At 47.8% G+C, this 16,842-nt stretch overlaps 1 protein-coding gene across 1 annotated transcript in view; it reads left to right on the top strand.

The window, feature by feature from the left end:
* Positions 1-16,842, top strand: part of cdkl5 (cyclin dependent kinase like 5) — a gene marked incomplete at both ends in the record, with an annotated part of 99,292 nt that overhangs the window by 51,913 nt on the left and 30,537 nt on the right. The window contains 4 exons of the mRNA XM_084337085.1: positions 9,449-9,494; positions 10,289-10,425; positions 11,620-11,740; positions 12,086-12,145. Of these exons, the coding sequence (XP_084193211.1) occupies positions 9,449-9,494; positions 10,289-10,425; positions 11,620-11,740; positions 12,086-12,145 (364 nt within the window). The remainder of the gene's footprint in view (positions 1-9,448; positions 9,495-10,288; positions 10,426-11,619; positions 11,741-12,085; positions 12,146-16,842) is intronic.

The following is a 16,842-nucleotide window of genomic DNA, read 5'->3' on the forward strand; positions in this document are numbered from 1 at the left end:
ACACTAGGATTCGCCTGTTCGAATCCAGCTCCCGGCGTTGCTATCAGCTTGGCTGGCCTCTCACACTGATACAATTGGCTGTATCAGGGGGTGGGAAAGCTGAAGGGTGGGTCCTGGGCGTTGTGGACAGCGACCCCTACAGTTCGGTCGGGGCGCCTGCTCAGCGAGGGTTGGAACTGAGGAGAGATAGTGTGGCCTCCCACACGCTACACTCTCCCCGGTGAGAACCTGCGCGGCCAGGTTGGCCTGCCCCAGGCTGCACATGCGTCGGAGGAAAGCATGTGACAGTCTCCGGTCTCCCGGACCAACAGTAGGGGAAAGTACGCAACAACCAGGAAGGGTGGGATGGGAGAAAAATCGGGAAAAAGGAGGGGAAGAAAGATAAAAAAAAAAAAAAAAAAAAAGGCACAAGTACTGTGTTGGTTAGCTTTGATGCAGAGGAGGCGTCCCATTGTGTCGGATGGACTTTCCTCTATCAAGGTGCTGGAAAGATTTGGTTTGGGAAAAAATGCAATGTGTATACAAACTATATATATCAAGATATGCTAGGATTAAGATGAATGGCCATTTGACTGAGAGTTTCACTCTACAATGTGGTACACGCCAAGGTTGCTGCCTTAGCCCTGTCCTCCTTGCTGGTCTTATAGAGCCTCTGGTGCAGGCGATTAGACAGAGCCAAGATCTGAAAGGTGTGAAGACTGGAAATGAGGAGCATATTATAGAAGTCTTAGCAGATTATATAATAACCTACCATCAAGAACCAGATACCTCCTTTCCTAAACGAATGACAATCCTTGAAAACGTAGGTCATTACTCAGGATACAAATTGAACGTAATGAAAACACAGACTCTTTCGTTGAACCCTTTCACTACCACACTACAGATGGTTAACCATCTGTAGTGTGGTAGTGAAAGGTTAACCTTCTGTAGTGTGGTAGTGAAAGGTTAACCTTCTGTAGTGTGGTAGTGAAAGGTTAACGATTATATGAGTTATATGAGTACTGGCTGAGCGTCCTGCAAATACAAATACTAATACTGGGAGGAATAAATCCACTACTATCAGAGGAATAAATAGCACTGACTTGCCAAACACTTTTAATTCCTTCTTCTCCCGCTTTGAAAGTTCTGACTTTTTAGAGAAAATCTCTGCATGCATGGAGTCCCTGGAACCCCAAAACGAAATGGTTATTTCCCAAGATTGGGTCACAGTATCATTTAAAAAGGTTAAACCAAGAAAAGCTGCTGGCCCAGACTCGATATGCGGGCGCACCCTGCACCACTGTGCTGATCAGCTTGGTTGGGTGTTTTCTAGACTCTTCCAGATGTGTGTAGATCCCCACATTATGGAAGACGTCAACCATCATACCCATCCCTAAGTCAAAAGACTCAAAAGAATTGAAGGACTTTAGACCAGTGGCGCTTACCTCATTAGCAATGAAGGTTTTTGAGAAGTTTTTAAAAAACACTACCATGTCTTTTATTGAGGGTAAATTAGATCCCCTTCAATTCGCATATCAGCCAGGTAAAGGGGTGGAGGATGCTATGCTCTTCATCTTGGACATTGTGTATAAACACCTGGAAACACCTGGAGCTCATGCTAGACTTTTATTTGCAGATTTCTCCTCTGCTTTTAATAAAATGCAGCCCCACATTTTAATTGAGAGGCTTGACTCTCATTTTAGTCTCCCACACCAGCTTCTCATGCTGATTTTAAATTTCCTCACTGAGAGGGTCCAGCAGGTCTTTGTCAATGGGCAGATGTCGAACATGTCGATTTCCAACACTGGCTCCCCCCAAGGTTGCGTTTTGTCTCCCCTTTTATTTATTATGTACACGGACAGCTGCAGATCGCTTCATGACCAAAGGCATCTGGTTAAGTTCTCAGATGACACTGTCCTGGTATCCCTACTGCAGCGCTCCGAAACTGATCATGGACCTGTACTTCACGACTTTGTGAATTGGTGTGATGAGAATTACTTGGACCTCAATGTCTCTAAGACTAAGGACATGATAATTGACTTCAGACACAACCCCGATCATCAAGCCAGTGTAGCTAGTGTAATTCACGATGAGGACGTCCAGACTGTTGAATCGTACAAATACCTGGGAACTGTGTTTGATTGTAAACTGAAGTTCAACCTAAATACAGAGTCTATTGTTAAAAAAGGTCAGCAGAGGATCTACCTGCTGAGAAAGCTGAACTCTTTTAATGTTAGTGCGAAGATCCTGAGCACTTTTTATAGTTATTTTATTGAAAGCCTCCTAACTTTTTCTTTTATCTGCTGGTTCAGTGGCCTGTCCATTAAAGATAGGAACAGCCTACAGTATATTGTGAAAGTGTGCTCCAAAATAATTGGAGTAAAACAGAGAGACCTATGTTCTCTCTGGACGGACCAGGTGGTCAAGAAGGGGACGAGCATCACAAATCAACCTCTCCATGCTCTGTCTCAGCGGTTTTCACTGTTGCCTTCTGGCCGCCGTTATGACGTCCCACCAAGTAGGACCAACCGCTACGCCAAATCTTTTGTCCCCTTGGCTATCAGACTTTTAAACACAGACAGTAGTCATTTTAAGTAGCCTTTTGCACTTGGTTGTCTGTTTTTACTTTTACTTTTATTGCTGGATTGTATCACATGGAGTGTTTCCCTTTTTATTTGCCGTGCTGTCGTTGAGATGTTTTGTTGTTTGTTTGTCTTTGTTGCTTGTTGAAGCTGCAAATATGAATTGCCCCACGCGGGACCAATAAAGTTGTCTGAATCTGAATCTGAATCTGAATCTTCGCCATCGAGATATACCTCATCTCCAGTACCTAGTGTACTCCATCAACGAATAAAAAACAATACACCCAGCACCTGCCAGGCCCCGCCCTAGTGCTACGTACTATATAGCACTAGGCGTGGTCACCACTCGCTCTTCCTCGGAAAAAAACGTTTCCCAAGAAAAGTTTCCCCAAGGGACCTCAGGGCAAGCTAAGAGCAGGACGCTCAGCCAGTACTCATATAACTAGGTTATATACATAACCTATCGTTATATATCGTACTGGCGAATCGCGTCCTGCTCTTCGCCATCGAGATATGGGGACAGAGCAGACGCGAGGACCGACAAATGCACCCCCTGAGGACCCAAAAGCACCCCATCCTTCCTACCTCCTTCCTACCTCCAGGCAGTCAACTCCACCCGAGTGCGAACAAGAGGGAACTAGAACCTCTTGAACGCACAGCACAGGCGGAACCACATGTGACACAACACATTGTGGCCCACACCCACACACTCCTGCTACCCCACCAAAGGACGGGAAGCAGGAGAGGTCCCAGACCTCAGAACCGCCTGGGAGACAGAACCCCCGGTCATGTCCATGAGGTAAAACCTTACGAAGGGACCCGGTGAGGACCATGAAGCCGCAGCACAGATGTCCTCCACCGAGGCCCCACCCAGTAGGGCGGCAGAGGCCGCCACCCCACGAGTGGAGTGCGCCCTGACGCACCCAGGGGGAGCCAGCCCGGCCAACGTGTAGCAAAGGGCAATGCCCTCGCACAACCAATGGGACAGGCGCTGTTTCGACAGTGCCTTACCAGCACGAGAGCCACCGTAACAGACAAAGAGCTGATCGGTAGCCCTGAGGCCCTGAGTACGGCTGAGGTAAATCCCCAAGCCCGGAACGGACATGACAGGTGAAGGCCCGCCTCCAACTCACTAGCGTGAGGAGGCGGATGAAACGCCTGAACCATAATATCCCTGGAGCGGAAGAACTCCGGATATTTTTTGGCACAAAGGCTGGATTAGGCCGCAGAGTGGCACCACTATCGGAACGAATAGACAGACACTCTGGCCGCACCGAGAGAGCACAAAGCTCACCCACGCGTTTAGCGGAGGTGATGGCCAGCAAGAACGCAGTCTTGAACGACAGCTGTTCCAACAGCGCTTGCTCAAGAGGCTCAAACGGGGCCAAGGACAACCGACCGAGGACCAATTGAAGATCCCAGCTCGGAGCCAAAGAAGCGTCGAACGCCAAGCAGGAAACGCTTCACAAGAGGGTGGCCTTACACCACTCTTGGAAAATACGCCACCTACCCGCGTAACCCGCGATAGTGGAGGGAGCATGCGCGTTCCGGATGGTACCAACCACAGAAGGATCCATCCTCTCCAGACTCACCCTCTCACCAGCCAAACCATCAGCAGCTGGCCCAGCACAGGGAACTAACACAGAGACCCGTGCGCTTGAGAGAGGGCCCGCGATGACCAAGGAACAGGCCATGACGGGATACCAAGAGCTGGATCAGGACCGGGAACCACACAGCTGCGCCCCGGTCCGGCGCAATCAGGATCAAGGACCTGCGCTCCACAACGTACCCGCCCCAACAACTGACCTAACAGATGTAAGGGGGAAAGAATCCCAGGCGGCACGGCATCGGTCCCAGACCTGCCTGACTATGTCCGGACGTAATCCCCACCCGTCAGGGTGAGGACCGCCCTGCGACATTAGACCTGTACCCACATTCACCCTGCCGGGGATGTGGAGAGCCCTCAGGCTGCGCAGATGGAGAACGCCCATAGCCAGCCGCCCGGTGCAGACAGGGGAGCGTACTCCTCCCTGTCTGTCGATATACGACGCTGACGTCGTATTGTCCGTCCTGATCAAACACCGTTTGAGGACCAGAAGGACCGCTTTCAATACCAACACATTGAACGTAGCGCAGACCGGGCAGCATGGCTAGCCAGCTGCCCCCTACTGCGTTGGCCCGACGCGTCTCCAGCGAGGGAGGCGTCGGTGAAAAACGTGACGTGTGACAGCCTACTGCCCATGGGGACCCCCCTGGTGAGGACCCCAAGCCCTCCCCAGGGGCGAGGTCCCCCAGTACTGACACGGGAACCTTAGCCGCTTCCACTTGCCTCTCACCGGGTCTATTTCCATACTGGAAAAGAACCACCTCCGTAACCTCCTCCTGGGGTGAAGAGGAGGCCAAGAGGGACCACGGAATGAGCAGATGCCCTCATACCGAGCAGGCGTATCACGGACAGTGCCGTAACCGTCCTAGGACGGAACCTCCCGAGCGTGTCGCAACACGCTCTGAGAGGGATGCCCATAGCACTCCACCCGTTGACTGGGAAGAGGAGTACTCTACTTCCAGTCTACAGCAACCCCAGGCTGGTAGGAAACCTGCCTGGTATGAGACCTGACGATCCACCTTGACCGCCAAGGACCAGAACGTCGTCAGGGCAGAATACACTTCATAACCCCTGACGACGCAGAGGCCCCAGTGCGGCCTCCACGCACTTGGTGAAGATGCGGGGAGCCAGAGAAAAGCCGAACGGCAGCCCCTGGTACTCATACGCTAACCCTGCAAAGGAAGCGTAGGTAAGCCCTAGGACGGAAGATCGGGGATGCGAACACACATCCTACAGCTCTATGGAGGAGAACCAGACCCCCACCTGACAGTGTTCAACAGGTAGGAGACGATCCAAGAAATGCTGAACCTTCCCATGGGACAGGTCCAACATGGGTCTGACACCCCCCCTCCCGATTTCTCAGGCACCAGAGAACACCGGGAGGAAAACGCCACGACGATGGCTTGCTTCGTCCACAGAGATTGGATCTTGTCGACCAGAGCTGTCACTGCTGGTGACCCTGACAATAGGGTCTGTACCAAACCCGAAAACGGGTGGGGTTGTGTAAATACAAGTCCCCGCCTCAGCGTTCTCTCCATCCACCTCGACATATGGTACTGCTGTAGTCATATGTGATGACACTCCCAACGCACCCGCCGCCATGTGGCACAGGTCCGCTAGGAACTGTAGATAGGCGGCCCGGTCCCACCCGCTGTGCGTAGCCAACCCTGGACCCGTGCGAGCAGAGCGTTCCGTGTCGGGACATCTGACCCTGACACTACCCACGAGGCAATCGCACCCAAGGGGGGACCCCGACAGAAAGGGCCGGTTTGATATGGGGGAAGCTGACATCAGTCTAGGTGACAAAAGCTGCCCCACTGAACACCCCTCCAGAACATGCTGAGGAGTTGTTCTGCAGCCGGACATGCAAGGTGTGAGGCCCCCATGGGTTCCTACATACCGTAGCCCTGCAGTGATTTTACTACCACCCAAATCACGCGCGCCTGCGAGACCACTGCCAATTTTTCATGAGTGGGAGGCACCAACATGATACCCGGCCTGGCGAAGGCGAGGTCGGGGAAGCCCGCACTGTGTGCCTCAAAAAGGTTTCGAGCCCCCCTGCTGACAACACTTGTAGTTGACAGACGTAACACCAGGCTCAACAAAAAACACAGCTTATGGTGTGGGAGCCGCTTGACAGCACAACATTCTCACGGACAGACCCAGGCTCAGCCATCAACTCGGTGTCAGCCACTGTCCCCATGAGAAGCGAAACGTGGGGCCGCATGCGCTTCAACGAAGGCTCGCGGCCCGCAGCCAAAGGAAACAAATCAGAGCCCCTTTTCCGCTGATGTTGGGGGAGGGAGTGATCGGAGAGCGTGCTGCTCGCGGCAGGACGGCGACGGCTTGTATATTCCAAGCCGAGCTCATCCAACATGGCCGATCCCTCGGCCGCCAAGGCTGTCGGCCTTGTGGACACCTGTCGATTCAACGCCCAGGATACCTCTGGCGAGGGAAAACATGGCCGCCTGTCGAGGGCCTCGCCATAGCCGCTGACGAGGCCGTGCTTTCACCTCTGGCTGCGCGGCGTGAGGCGGTGTGAGGCCTAGGACAAATACCGCCCGCACTCCAGCGGAAGACCAAGATCCTCTGCGGAGAGGGGAGCCCTGAGCGGTTATAGCTTGCGGCTAGGTCAAAGCTAATAACGTCAACAACCTCACGCGATGTGTCGACGTCGGCTGGCCCTCAAGGCCCCGCCACCAGACACCACTTTTTTGATAGAAAAAACAGCAATTCGAACACAGTTACTAATCGCTGCCAATTCCATACCGTGGCGGTACAGGCTTTAGCAGCCCACCAGCCACTCGCCGGGTCGACCCACCTCATGGCGTCGGCCGGGGCGGGGCACTGTTTCAACATGTCAAAAGCAAAGGACTGATGCTAACACGGAGCACCAGTGGTGGTTGCAACCAGAAACCTCCACTGTGGTGTGCACCATGAAGGGGTTAATGAATAAATGAACTAACACCACGAATATACTGTAGAATGGGCAAGCCCATGCACACAACGTTAAGGGGATGCGGACCAGAGAGAACCAGTCCCGCATTCATTCATAATATTCACAACAGCACATCAGCCCTAGACCTCAGCCCATTTACCCATGAAAAGGTAAACAAAGCCCCCCCGCAATACTCCCCCAGTAGACACCGATTGACCGTCAGCATGAATGGTTGAGAGGAGGGAAGACTGTAGTGTAGACAGACATTCCCGCAGCAGGGAGACAGAACAGAAACAGTAGCCCAACATAGCATAGCGTTAGCCGCGCGCTCCAGGATAACGGGGAAAACAACAACGTTTACCCAGATATCCCGCCGCTTGCGCCAATACACAACTCGGTTGTCTCCCGGGACAACTCGAGCACATCACAAACGCCAGCATTGTCATGCCTAGTGACAGTGACCCAGCATTTATAGCATTTAGTATTAGCAGCGCGCTCCAGGACAGCCTGGGAAACGTCCACCTCAGAGGGACGTTTACCCAAACATCCTGCCCCTGGCGCAGATATACAACTCACAACAAGCAGCATTTACTAACACCAGCGATAATGCCTAGTGGCGCAAGTCCTACCTTGTGTGAGGTAGCTCGATAGCTACACCTCACACGCCGTCCCTCTGTCTGCTGTCAACAAGACAAGGAGACTACAGACTCGACGCTGAGATGCATCGAAATGCATCCCGCTGCAGAGTCGCAGAACCCATACGAGCGCCGCCAGAACATTCCAGGGGTAGGCAAATCTTCGGTAAGCACTCAACCTAATTTCTCTAAACCTTTCATGACAACTAGTTGCATAGGGTGCACGCATCCGCTATGATGGAAACGAAAATAGAGGAAGAGCGAGTGGTGACCATGCCTAGTGCTATATAGTACGTAGCACTAGGGCGGGGCCTGGCAGGTGCTGGGTGTATTGTTTTTTATTCGTTGATGGAGTACACTAGGTACTGGAGATGAGGTATATCTCGATGGCGAAGAGCAGGACGCGATTCGCCAGTACGATATATAACCTTCTGTAGTGTGGTAGTGAAAGTGTTAACCTTCTGTAGTGTGGTAGTGAAAGGTTAACCTTCTGTAGTGTGGTAGTGAAAGTGTTAACCTTCTGTAGTGTGGTAGTGATATATATATAATATATATATATATATATATTATAAGGTTATATAGTAGGTTGGTGCTGTCAGTCCAGAACACCAGGCAAGATTAGATGTATAGTATGTTGGTGCTGTCAGTCCAAAACACTCAGTCAGCATTAGGAAGCAGATATATCAAACTTAAAAAGAATTACACAATTTACACTGGAGATTTGGCGATATAATAGTAAAATAATACAGGTTAGACATTAAACTTCTGGCCTAGTTCTCTTTGGACCTAACATTTGATATACATATACTCAAGAGTGTTGATGAGATCAAAACTGGAGAGGGCAACAAGGTAATTGTCATAATCACAGCGAGAGCCTTCTTCACCCCTCCTCCTTCCACACCATCATGGCGAGAGCCTTCCTCATCCCTCGCCCTTCCGTACCCTTATATGGGCAGCATCCGGCCCCTGCTTTCCCACGCTGTCGGAGGGAGATCAATCAACAGGCTGCAGAATAGTATATATCAAAACAACATGGGAATAAAAAATTAATATATAATTATCAGAGGATGAGTGGCATTCCACGTGTGAGACACAACATACAACTAAAAAAAGTGGAGACAATGTTTTTATTTATTTATTATTATAATTTTTTAAGCAAACAGCTATATCTATACAACAACAATGCTGGAGATTGTGTGGACACATCGACACTAACCAATCTCATATATGTTGGACCTGTGAAAGTGTTCTAGGACAAGCATGCTCTGCTTTAAAAGAGATTTTGGGATATGAAATTCCCAAAGATTTCAGTGTATTGTACCTGGGTAACAAAAATCACTGGACATAAGCAATGGATGGACATTCTATGGGAAATGTTTGGCATGGAAAACTTTAATTCTAAGAAGCAAGGAGGGCCTATTTTACAGAAACTGGGACACATGGATTACCTTCACCACAAAGAAAGAGGACACAACCATCTCATAATGTATATAAAAACTAAATGTAAAACCATGTATTAGATATGTACCCCACATGGTTCAATGTTTGTAAAATGTTCTATGAAAAAACTCTCACATCAAGAGATATTTCAATGCTAATAAATGTATGAACCGATCATAAAGATATGACCCCTTTCAGTTAAGTCGCAGCAGTTGTCGAGTTGTTTGGTCACTCAGTTGATAAAGGTCACCTTCTCTCATCTTCACAGGAAACCAATGAATTGGTCGCCATAAAGAAGTTCAAAGACAGCGAAGGTTAGTGAACACATTAAGTGAGTGAGTGAGTGAGTGAGTGAGTGAGTGAGTGAGTGAGTGAGTGAGTGAGTGAGTGAGTGAGAGAGAGAGCTAGTGAGTGAGTGAGTGAGTGAGTGAGTGAGTGAGTGAGTGAGTGAGTGAGTGAGTGAGTGAGTGAGTGAGTGAGTGAGAGAGTGAGTGAGTGAGTGAGTGAGTGAGTGAATGAATGAGTGAGTGAGTGAGTGAGTGAGTGAATGGGAGAGTGAATGAATGAGTGAGTGAGTGAGTGAGTGAGTGAGTGAGTGAGTGAGTGAGTGAGTGAGAGAGCTAGTGAGTGAATGAGTGAGTGAATGAGTGAGTGAGTGAGTGAGTGAGTGAGTGAGTGAGAGAGCTAGTGAGTGAATGAGTGAGTGAATGAGTGAGTGAGAGAGTGAGTGAGTGAGTGAATGAGTGAGTGAGTGAGTGAGTGAGTGAGTGAGTGAGTGAGTGAGTGAATGAGAGAGTGAATGAGTGAGTGAGAGAGTGAGTGAGAGAGTGAATGAGTGAGTGAGAGAGTGAGTGAGAGAGCTAGTGAGTGAGTGAGTGAGAGAGTGAGTGAGAGAGCTAGTGAGCAAGTGAATGAGTGAGTGAGAGAGTGAGTGAGTGAGAGAGCTAGTGAGCGAGTGAGTGAGTGAATGAGAGAGCTAGTGAGTGAGTGAGTGAGTGAGTGAGTGAGTGAGTGAGTGAGTGAGTGAGTGAGTGAGCGAATGAGCGAGTGAGCGAGTATGTGAGCAGCCTTTAACGATAGTATCTTTTCTCATTCTCTTTTTCCACAGAGAATGAAGAGGTTAAGGAGACCACTCTTCGGGAGCTGAAGATGCTTCGGACCCTGAAGCAGGAAAACATAGTGGAGCTGAAGGAAGCTTTCCGTAGGAGGGGAAAACTCTACCTTGTCTTTGAATACGTTGAGAGGGTCAGCTCTTTGTTTAAAATCTGTGTGTGTGTGTGGGGGGGAGGGGGGTCTTTTCATGCATGTACAAGTGTGTGTGTGTGTGTGTGTGTGTGTGTGTGTGTGTGTGTGTGTGTGTGTGTGTGTGTGTGTGTGTGTGTGTGTGTGTGTGTGTGTGTGTGTGTGTGTGTGTGTGTGTGTGTGTGTGTGTGTGTGCGTGCGTGTGTGTGTGTGTGTGTGTGTGTGTACATGTAGTGTGACATACACTAGCCTGTATTTTATATAGCGCTATGTTTCATACTGTAAAGGTTTTTCAATTAGGAGTCTCCATAGCAACACCTGATAAGTGTTGTGGGGAATAATGGTATTCCCCACTGTGTTGGTGAGGCATCCAGCCAACTGTGTGTTTCATGATGGGCTTTTATTTTACTGTCTTCCTCAATGTTCTTAGTGACACCACCCTCACATTCCACCTTAGCCTTGCAGCAAAAGAAACAACAGGGCGGATAATTCCCTTTGTATACATTTCATATGAACCTCTGGCACACAGACAATGTGAAGGTTAACCCTTTCACTGCCGCACTACCAAAACGGTTACCGTCGGTTGTGTGATAGTAAAGGGTTAACCTTCTGTCGTGTGGCAGTGAAAGGGTTAAGATTCAAGATCGATCACAACACAATATATTATTTCAACAAACCAAACCATTCAAATTCAACTGCCCACCAACGCTCCTACTAGTACTGGACCACACCATTTGCAAGCTTTTCTGTTTCACTGCAATGTGACTGAATACACTGCTGTTGGCTGCTGTGGCCCTAAGACAGCTGGCCAAAGACATCTCTCCCAGCGTTTTAAGCTAGGCTAGTGGTCCATATTCCATTCATTTGTGCTAAGCTAGGCTAGCTTGCAGACGGATAGCCTTCTACTGAACGCAGAGAGGAAATTGGTATCTATCTTCTTGTCTGACTCTGGAGAAAACTGTTAAGCGCATTTCCCATAATGTTGTTCCTTTAAGAGTTCAGGGCCACCAGCCTGGAACAGTAGTGTATTCAATCACATTGTAGTGAAACAGAAAAGCTTGCAAATGGAGTGGTCCAGTTCCCTGTGGTACAGCATTTCCCATAATGTCGGCATGTTTCTTTAAGCTACGGTACCTGCCTGGCCTTCACACGTCGCAGCACACAGCTAACACATGCTGTTGTGGTTGTGTCTTGCAGAACATGCTGGAGCTACTGGAGGAACTGCCTAACGGGGCACCACCTGATAAAGTCCGCAGCTACATCTACCAACTCATCAAAGCCATCCACTGGTGCCATAAGAATGAAATAGTACACAGAGGTAATCTCTCTCTCTCCCTTTCTTTCTCTATCTTTCTCTCTCTCTGTCTGTCTCTCTCCTCTGTCTCTCTCCCCCATCTCCCCCCCCCCCGTCTCTCTCTCTCTCTCTCTCTCTCTCTCTCTCTCTCTCTCGCTCTCTCTCCCACTGTCTGTTTCTCTCTCTGTCTCTCATGCTCTCTCTCACATCTCCATCAATCTACCTATCTATTTATCTGGCATCATGTTGTGTTGTTATTTCCTTGTTTGTGTCTGATGAGAGTGATGTGCATTTAGTCTTGGGATAATGATAAGTACAGAAAATTCACGTGTGTATTCATGTGCACTTGTTGCATGTGTTTCTACTCAGATATCAAACCTGAGAACCTTCTTATCAGCTCTAAAGATGTTCTCAAACTCTGCGATTTCGGTAAGTCTTTGATGCTGCAAGAGAAACACACATATGGTCATCATATGGTTTACTGTGAAGCCTCTCCTCCAATGAGAGATTTCCTTTTTCATATTTTGTTTGTCAAATTAGCTGTGACTGTTGTTCCTGCTGCTGCTGCTGCTGCAAAATGTAGGCTCAATGATCTGGCGTTCACGGTTTCGTTTTGTCCAGTTTGGTAGCTCGATTCCCTATGAAAAATATCTTCTGTTCATTTAAATGGTAGATTGGTCAAAGCAGAGGCCGACTCCTGTGACAGTGTCTGCAGTGGTGCATGTATAGCTCTGCGCATGCATAGCACGTTTGGACAGCCGGAGCGGTGGGACATCATTGGGATAACTAGAGGAGTGATCAGAGCTTGTTAGAATTACCTTGTTGTTGTAATCCATGATGTCAGGGACACAACGATAGAGGGTAGGTATTCTTCCTCTATTGCATCCCCACTTCTTTTCTCAGGTTGTTCATTTCATAATGAAAGTATTAAAATGCTTGCAAATATTCTGAGGTGTCCAAACCAATGTTTTGCGCTGTCTCTCATAATGAATTGTCTGGCTTCTTGAGATCTTCACAAATACTATGTATATAGGCAGACCTTCTTTGCTAATCTCTCCTCCACACAAGAGTAATGCTGTCCTTACATATGAAGGTAAATGTGAAAAGGCGTGACTCAAGACAAGTGGGCCAATCACAGTGCTTGAGGTGCCGTGTTCCCCTACACACAGTTGCATCTTTGAAGAGGTGCATGTTGATTGAAGTCCCATTATTGGGACTCTCTGATTATTTGTTCTCTCTCATTTCATTCCTATTTAGTGAAACGGGGGTGTGCCTATTAGTTCAAATGTAACAAAAAAAGACATCACTGATGCTGTACATGTGACACTACATTTGCTCTCTGATTGGTGTTCGCTCTTTGCGAGCGAGGGGAGGAAGGCAAAAAGGTTTCAAGACTAGTCAGCTTTTTCCCACGACGTCTTGCAACAATATACTGAATTTTCAGACTGAGATTTCACAGGCTCTGGTCGCTCTTCCCTGTTCACCGCTGCTCCTTGCTCCCCCCAATAGGCAATGAATGAACACTTTTTAGTCATCATTAATGGGGCTGTGATGTACGCCGAGACCAGATACACCTCCATCAGAGCTTCCGGTTGCATTTTTATATTTGAGTACAGGTGAAGCTTAAGTTATCCACTTACAAGCAGTAGCAAAAATAAGGGGTTCCAAAAACACCATACTGTATTTGGTCTGAATATAAGACGACCCTGATCGGGGCGCCAGGGTGGCGCACCACGTACAGCACTGTGGTGCCACACGGCCGTCCCGGTTTCGACTCCCGGACCCGGCGACCTTTGCCGAATGTCTTCCCCCCTCTATCCTCCCATACTTCCTCTCTCTCTCTCTACCGGACTGCCCGGTAAAAACCAATAAAATATCTACCAAAAACATAAAAAGAATTTATATAAAAAGACGACCCTGATTATACAGTAAGACGATCCTCTTTTTTCAAGACTCATTTTTGGGAAAATACTTTTTTGAAGACCAAATCTAGTTTTTATAAAGAAAATAATTTTATTTGAAAATAATGATAATGAAACACATTGTTTTTTATTCAATGTAGGCTGTCTTCTTTTTTTTTTTTTTTTGGTCTTTTTCCCCCTCCATTTTCCTCCGATTTTCTCCCATCCCAATGTTAGTCGTATGCCAATTCCCAGTCCCTTCCTGGTCGCTGCGCTTTACCCCCCACAGTCAGATCATCTGGGAGAGTGGAGGCTACCACGTGCTTCCTCCGACACACGTCCAGCCAATCACCGCTTCTTTTCACCTGGCAGCGCGGATCCTCCCTGAGAGGGCGTAGCGTGTGGGAGGACCACACTATCCCCCTCACGTCCAATCCGCGCTTAGCAGGCGCCCCGACCGAACTGTAGGAGTCGCTGTTTACAACGACCCGGACCCACCCCGCCAGCTTCTCCCACCCTCTGATACAGCCAATTGTATCAGTGCAGACGGCCAGCCAAGCTGGTGACAACCCCGGAGCTGTGAGCTGGATTCGAACAGGCAAATCCAGCTCACAGCTCCGGGGCTGGTGACGAACGCAATCTCCGCTCGACCACCTAACCGCCTAATGTAGGCTGTCTTCTAACATTACACATACCAGCTTCGCCTGGTAGGCGGTTGCCAACTCGCAAATGATGAAGCATGATTGTGGAATGCAGACACACATGCACACACACACAGAGGGAGAGAGAGAGAGAGAGAGAGAGAGAGAGAGAGAGAGAGAGAGAGAGAGAGAGAGAGAGAGAGAGAGAGAGAGAGAGAGAGAGAGAGAGAGAGAGAGAGCGGGAGAGAGAGAGAGAGAGAGAGAGAGATGGGGTTGTGAGAGAGCAAGTGGAGACGGAGAAAAGAAAGGGAGGCAGTGCGAGGTGTTATAGAGAGAGAGATACAAAGGAAACAAATAAGAAATCCAATCATGTCAGTCGTGAGTCGTGACAACTGAGTAGGAACTGCTGTCTCTGTGAGAATATTAGAGGCACTTTCACCTGTACACACACACACACACACACACACACACACACACACACACACACACACACACACACACACACACACACACACACACACACACACACACACACACACACACACACACACACACACACACACACACACACACACACACACACACACACACACACACACACACACACATTACAATTACATTTAGTCATTTAGCTGACGCTTTTATCCAAAGCGGCAGGTCAGCAGAAGGGGTACATCTCTGGCAGCTAAGTGTCGAACTTCCATGTTACACTCTTGAATGCATAATTGTATAGACACATTAGCATGATAGGTAGTAGTATAAGGATAATAACATAGTGGTAAGGTACATGATGATGTACGGTACCTCATGATGATGAGGTAAAAGACAGTAAGACGTTTTATTTTATTTATTTCAGATATTGACACACACACACACACACACACACACACACACACACACACACAGAGTGGAGAGCGAGTGGAAAGACAGAGAAAAGGCAGGGACCGCGGGAGACCGCGCTGGGTGATAGAGATACGAGAGAAAGAGAGAGAGAGAGAGAGACACACACACACACACACACACACACACACACACACACACACACACACACACACACACACACACACACAAATACCAGTATGGTCCTTTAAAGGGGAACATCACCCGAATTAAGAATTATAATATGTTATTTCCATGGCCTAGGAAAGTTCAATCAATATTTTGTGATATTCTCATAGCCAGAAACTATTAATAAAAATTGTGATGCCATCAGGTATAAAGTCTCGAGCTTCTCCATATAGTTAGACAATGAATGGGAGACTGATGTTGTTTATTCTACAGTACTGTTTTCACTTTTGAAACGGAAAATGTACACATTATACTCAGAACAGTCCCCTGGGTGCTCTGCTCTCAGGGTCACCTTTACCATATGTCCCAATGCATGGTCTACGGAGCAGCTCCAGACTTTATACTTGATGACATCACAAGTTAGAGTTTTAGAACTTTGGGGATTTTGGGATTTTGAAGAGAGTTGTTTGTTCTCACTAATATTTTTGGACCACAGGAATAACACATGTGAATTCTTAAATGTGCTGTAGTTCCCCTTTAAAAGGACCATACCAGTGTTTCTTTTTTATAATCTCTTTTTATTAGTAACATCAAATTACAACAAGTTGCGGCATGAGGGTCAACATTATAAAATGTGTTCACAATCTGCAACAAGTTGTCCAGTCTTTTTGACATCTGTTCCAAGTCATTCTTCTCACTGTGTGCCATTCTTTTTTCATAATCTGTTCCAAGTCATTCTTCTCACTGTGTGCCATTCTTTTTTCATAATCTGTTCCAAGTCATTCTTCTCACTGTGTGCCATTCTTTTTTCATAATCTCGTACCGTTACTGAAAAGGTTTGGTAGTTATTTTCTACCGAACGGCACAGTGATTTCTGTATCAAGGCAAGAATGACTTGGAACCCACATGACAAAAAGACTGGTACTGTATGGTCCTTTAATTAACACATTGACGACCACGGCTTGCAGTGTAATATATGGCTGGAGGACAACGCTTTGTCAACAAACCGATGTACTTTCTAACAGCTATATATATACTTTATAGTATTGCTATCTGTCCATTCTCATTGTCACTTGAGTGCATAAACCGTGCCTTCATAATGGCTTAAAGAAAATAAAAATCCATCGGTTGGTTGTCATTTTATAGCGCCGTGAATATAAGGTCTATCGCAGTTTTCGCCTCGTCTTTTTTCTGGGGAGCTAGATAATAGGCTAAAGGCTAGTCACGTTATATCAAACGCCATTTCTGCTATATATATACGAATGAAATAAAACAAACTGCGTAGCATCCGGACTATTACAGAGCATCTATGGATGAAATGGGGGCGGCGGGGGACGCCGATTACTATTATTGATTAGCAATACAGTGTGCGTTCAAGTAGCCATTTTCACTGATCGATCACGTTGCATTTTAAGACAATGTCCAATCCAGCTGTAATTTGGGGGAATAGTATCCTACCGTCAGCCCATGTGATCGCCGGCAGCATTTCGTCATTAGTCATCGGAATCTGGTAGATCGATATGTCCATTGGCTGATCATAAATCCCATTATTCCAGGCTGAAATCTGCGTTCGGTA

The sequence above is a fragment of the Notolepis coatsorum genome (assembly GCF_963971535.1).
Source record: "Notolepis coatsorum genome assembly, chromosome: 20".
Classification (NCBI taxonomy): Eukaryota; Metazoa; Chordata; class Actinopteri; order Aulopiformes; family Paralepididae; genus Notolepis; species Notolepis coatsorum.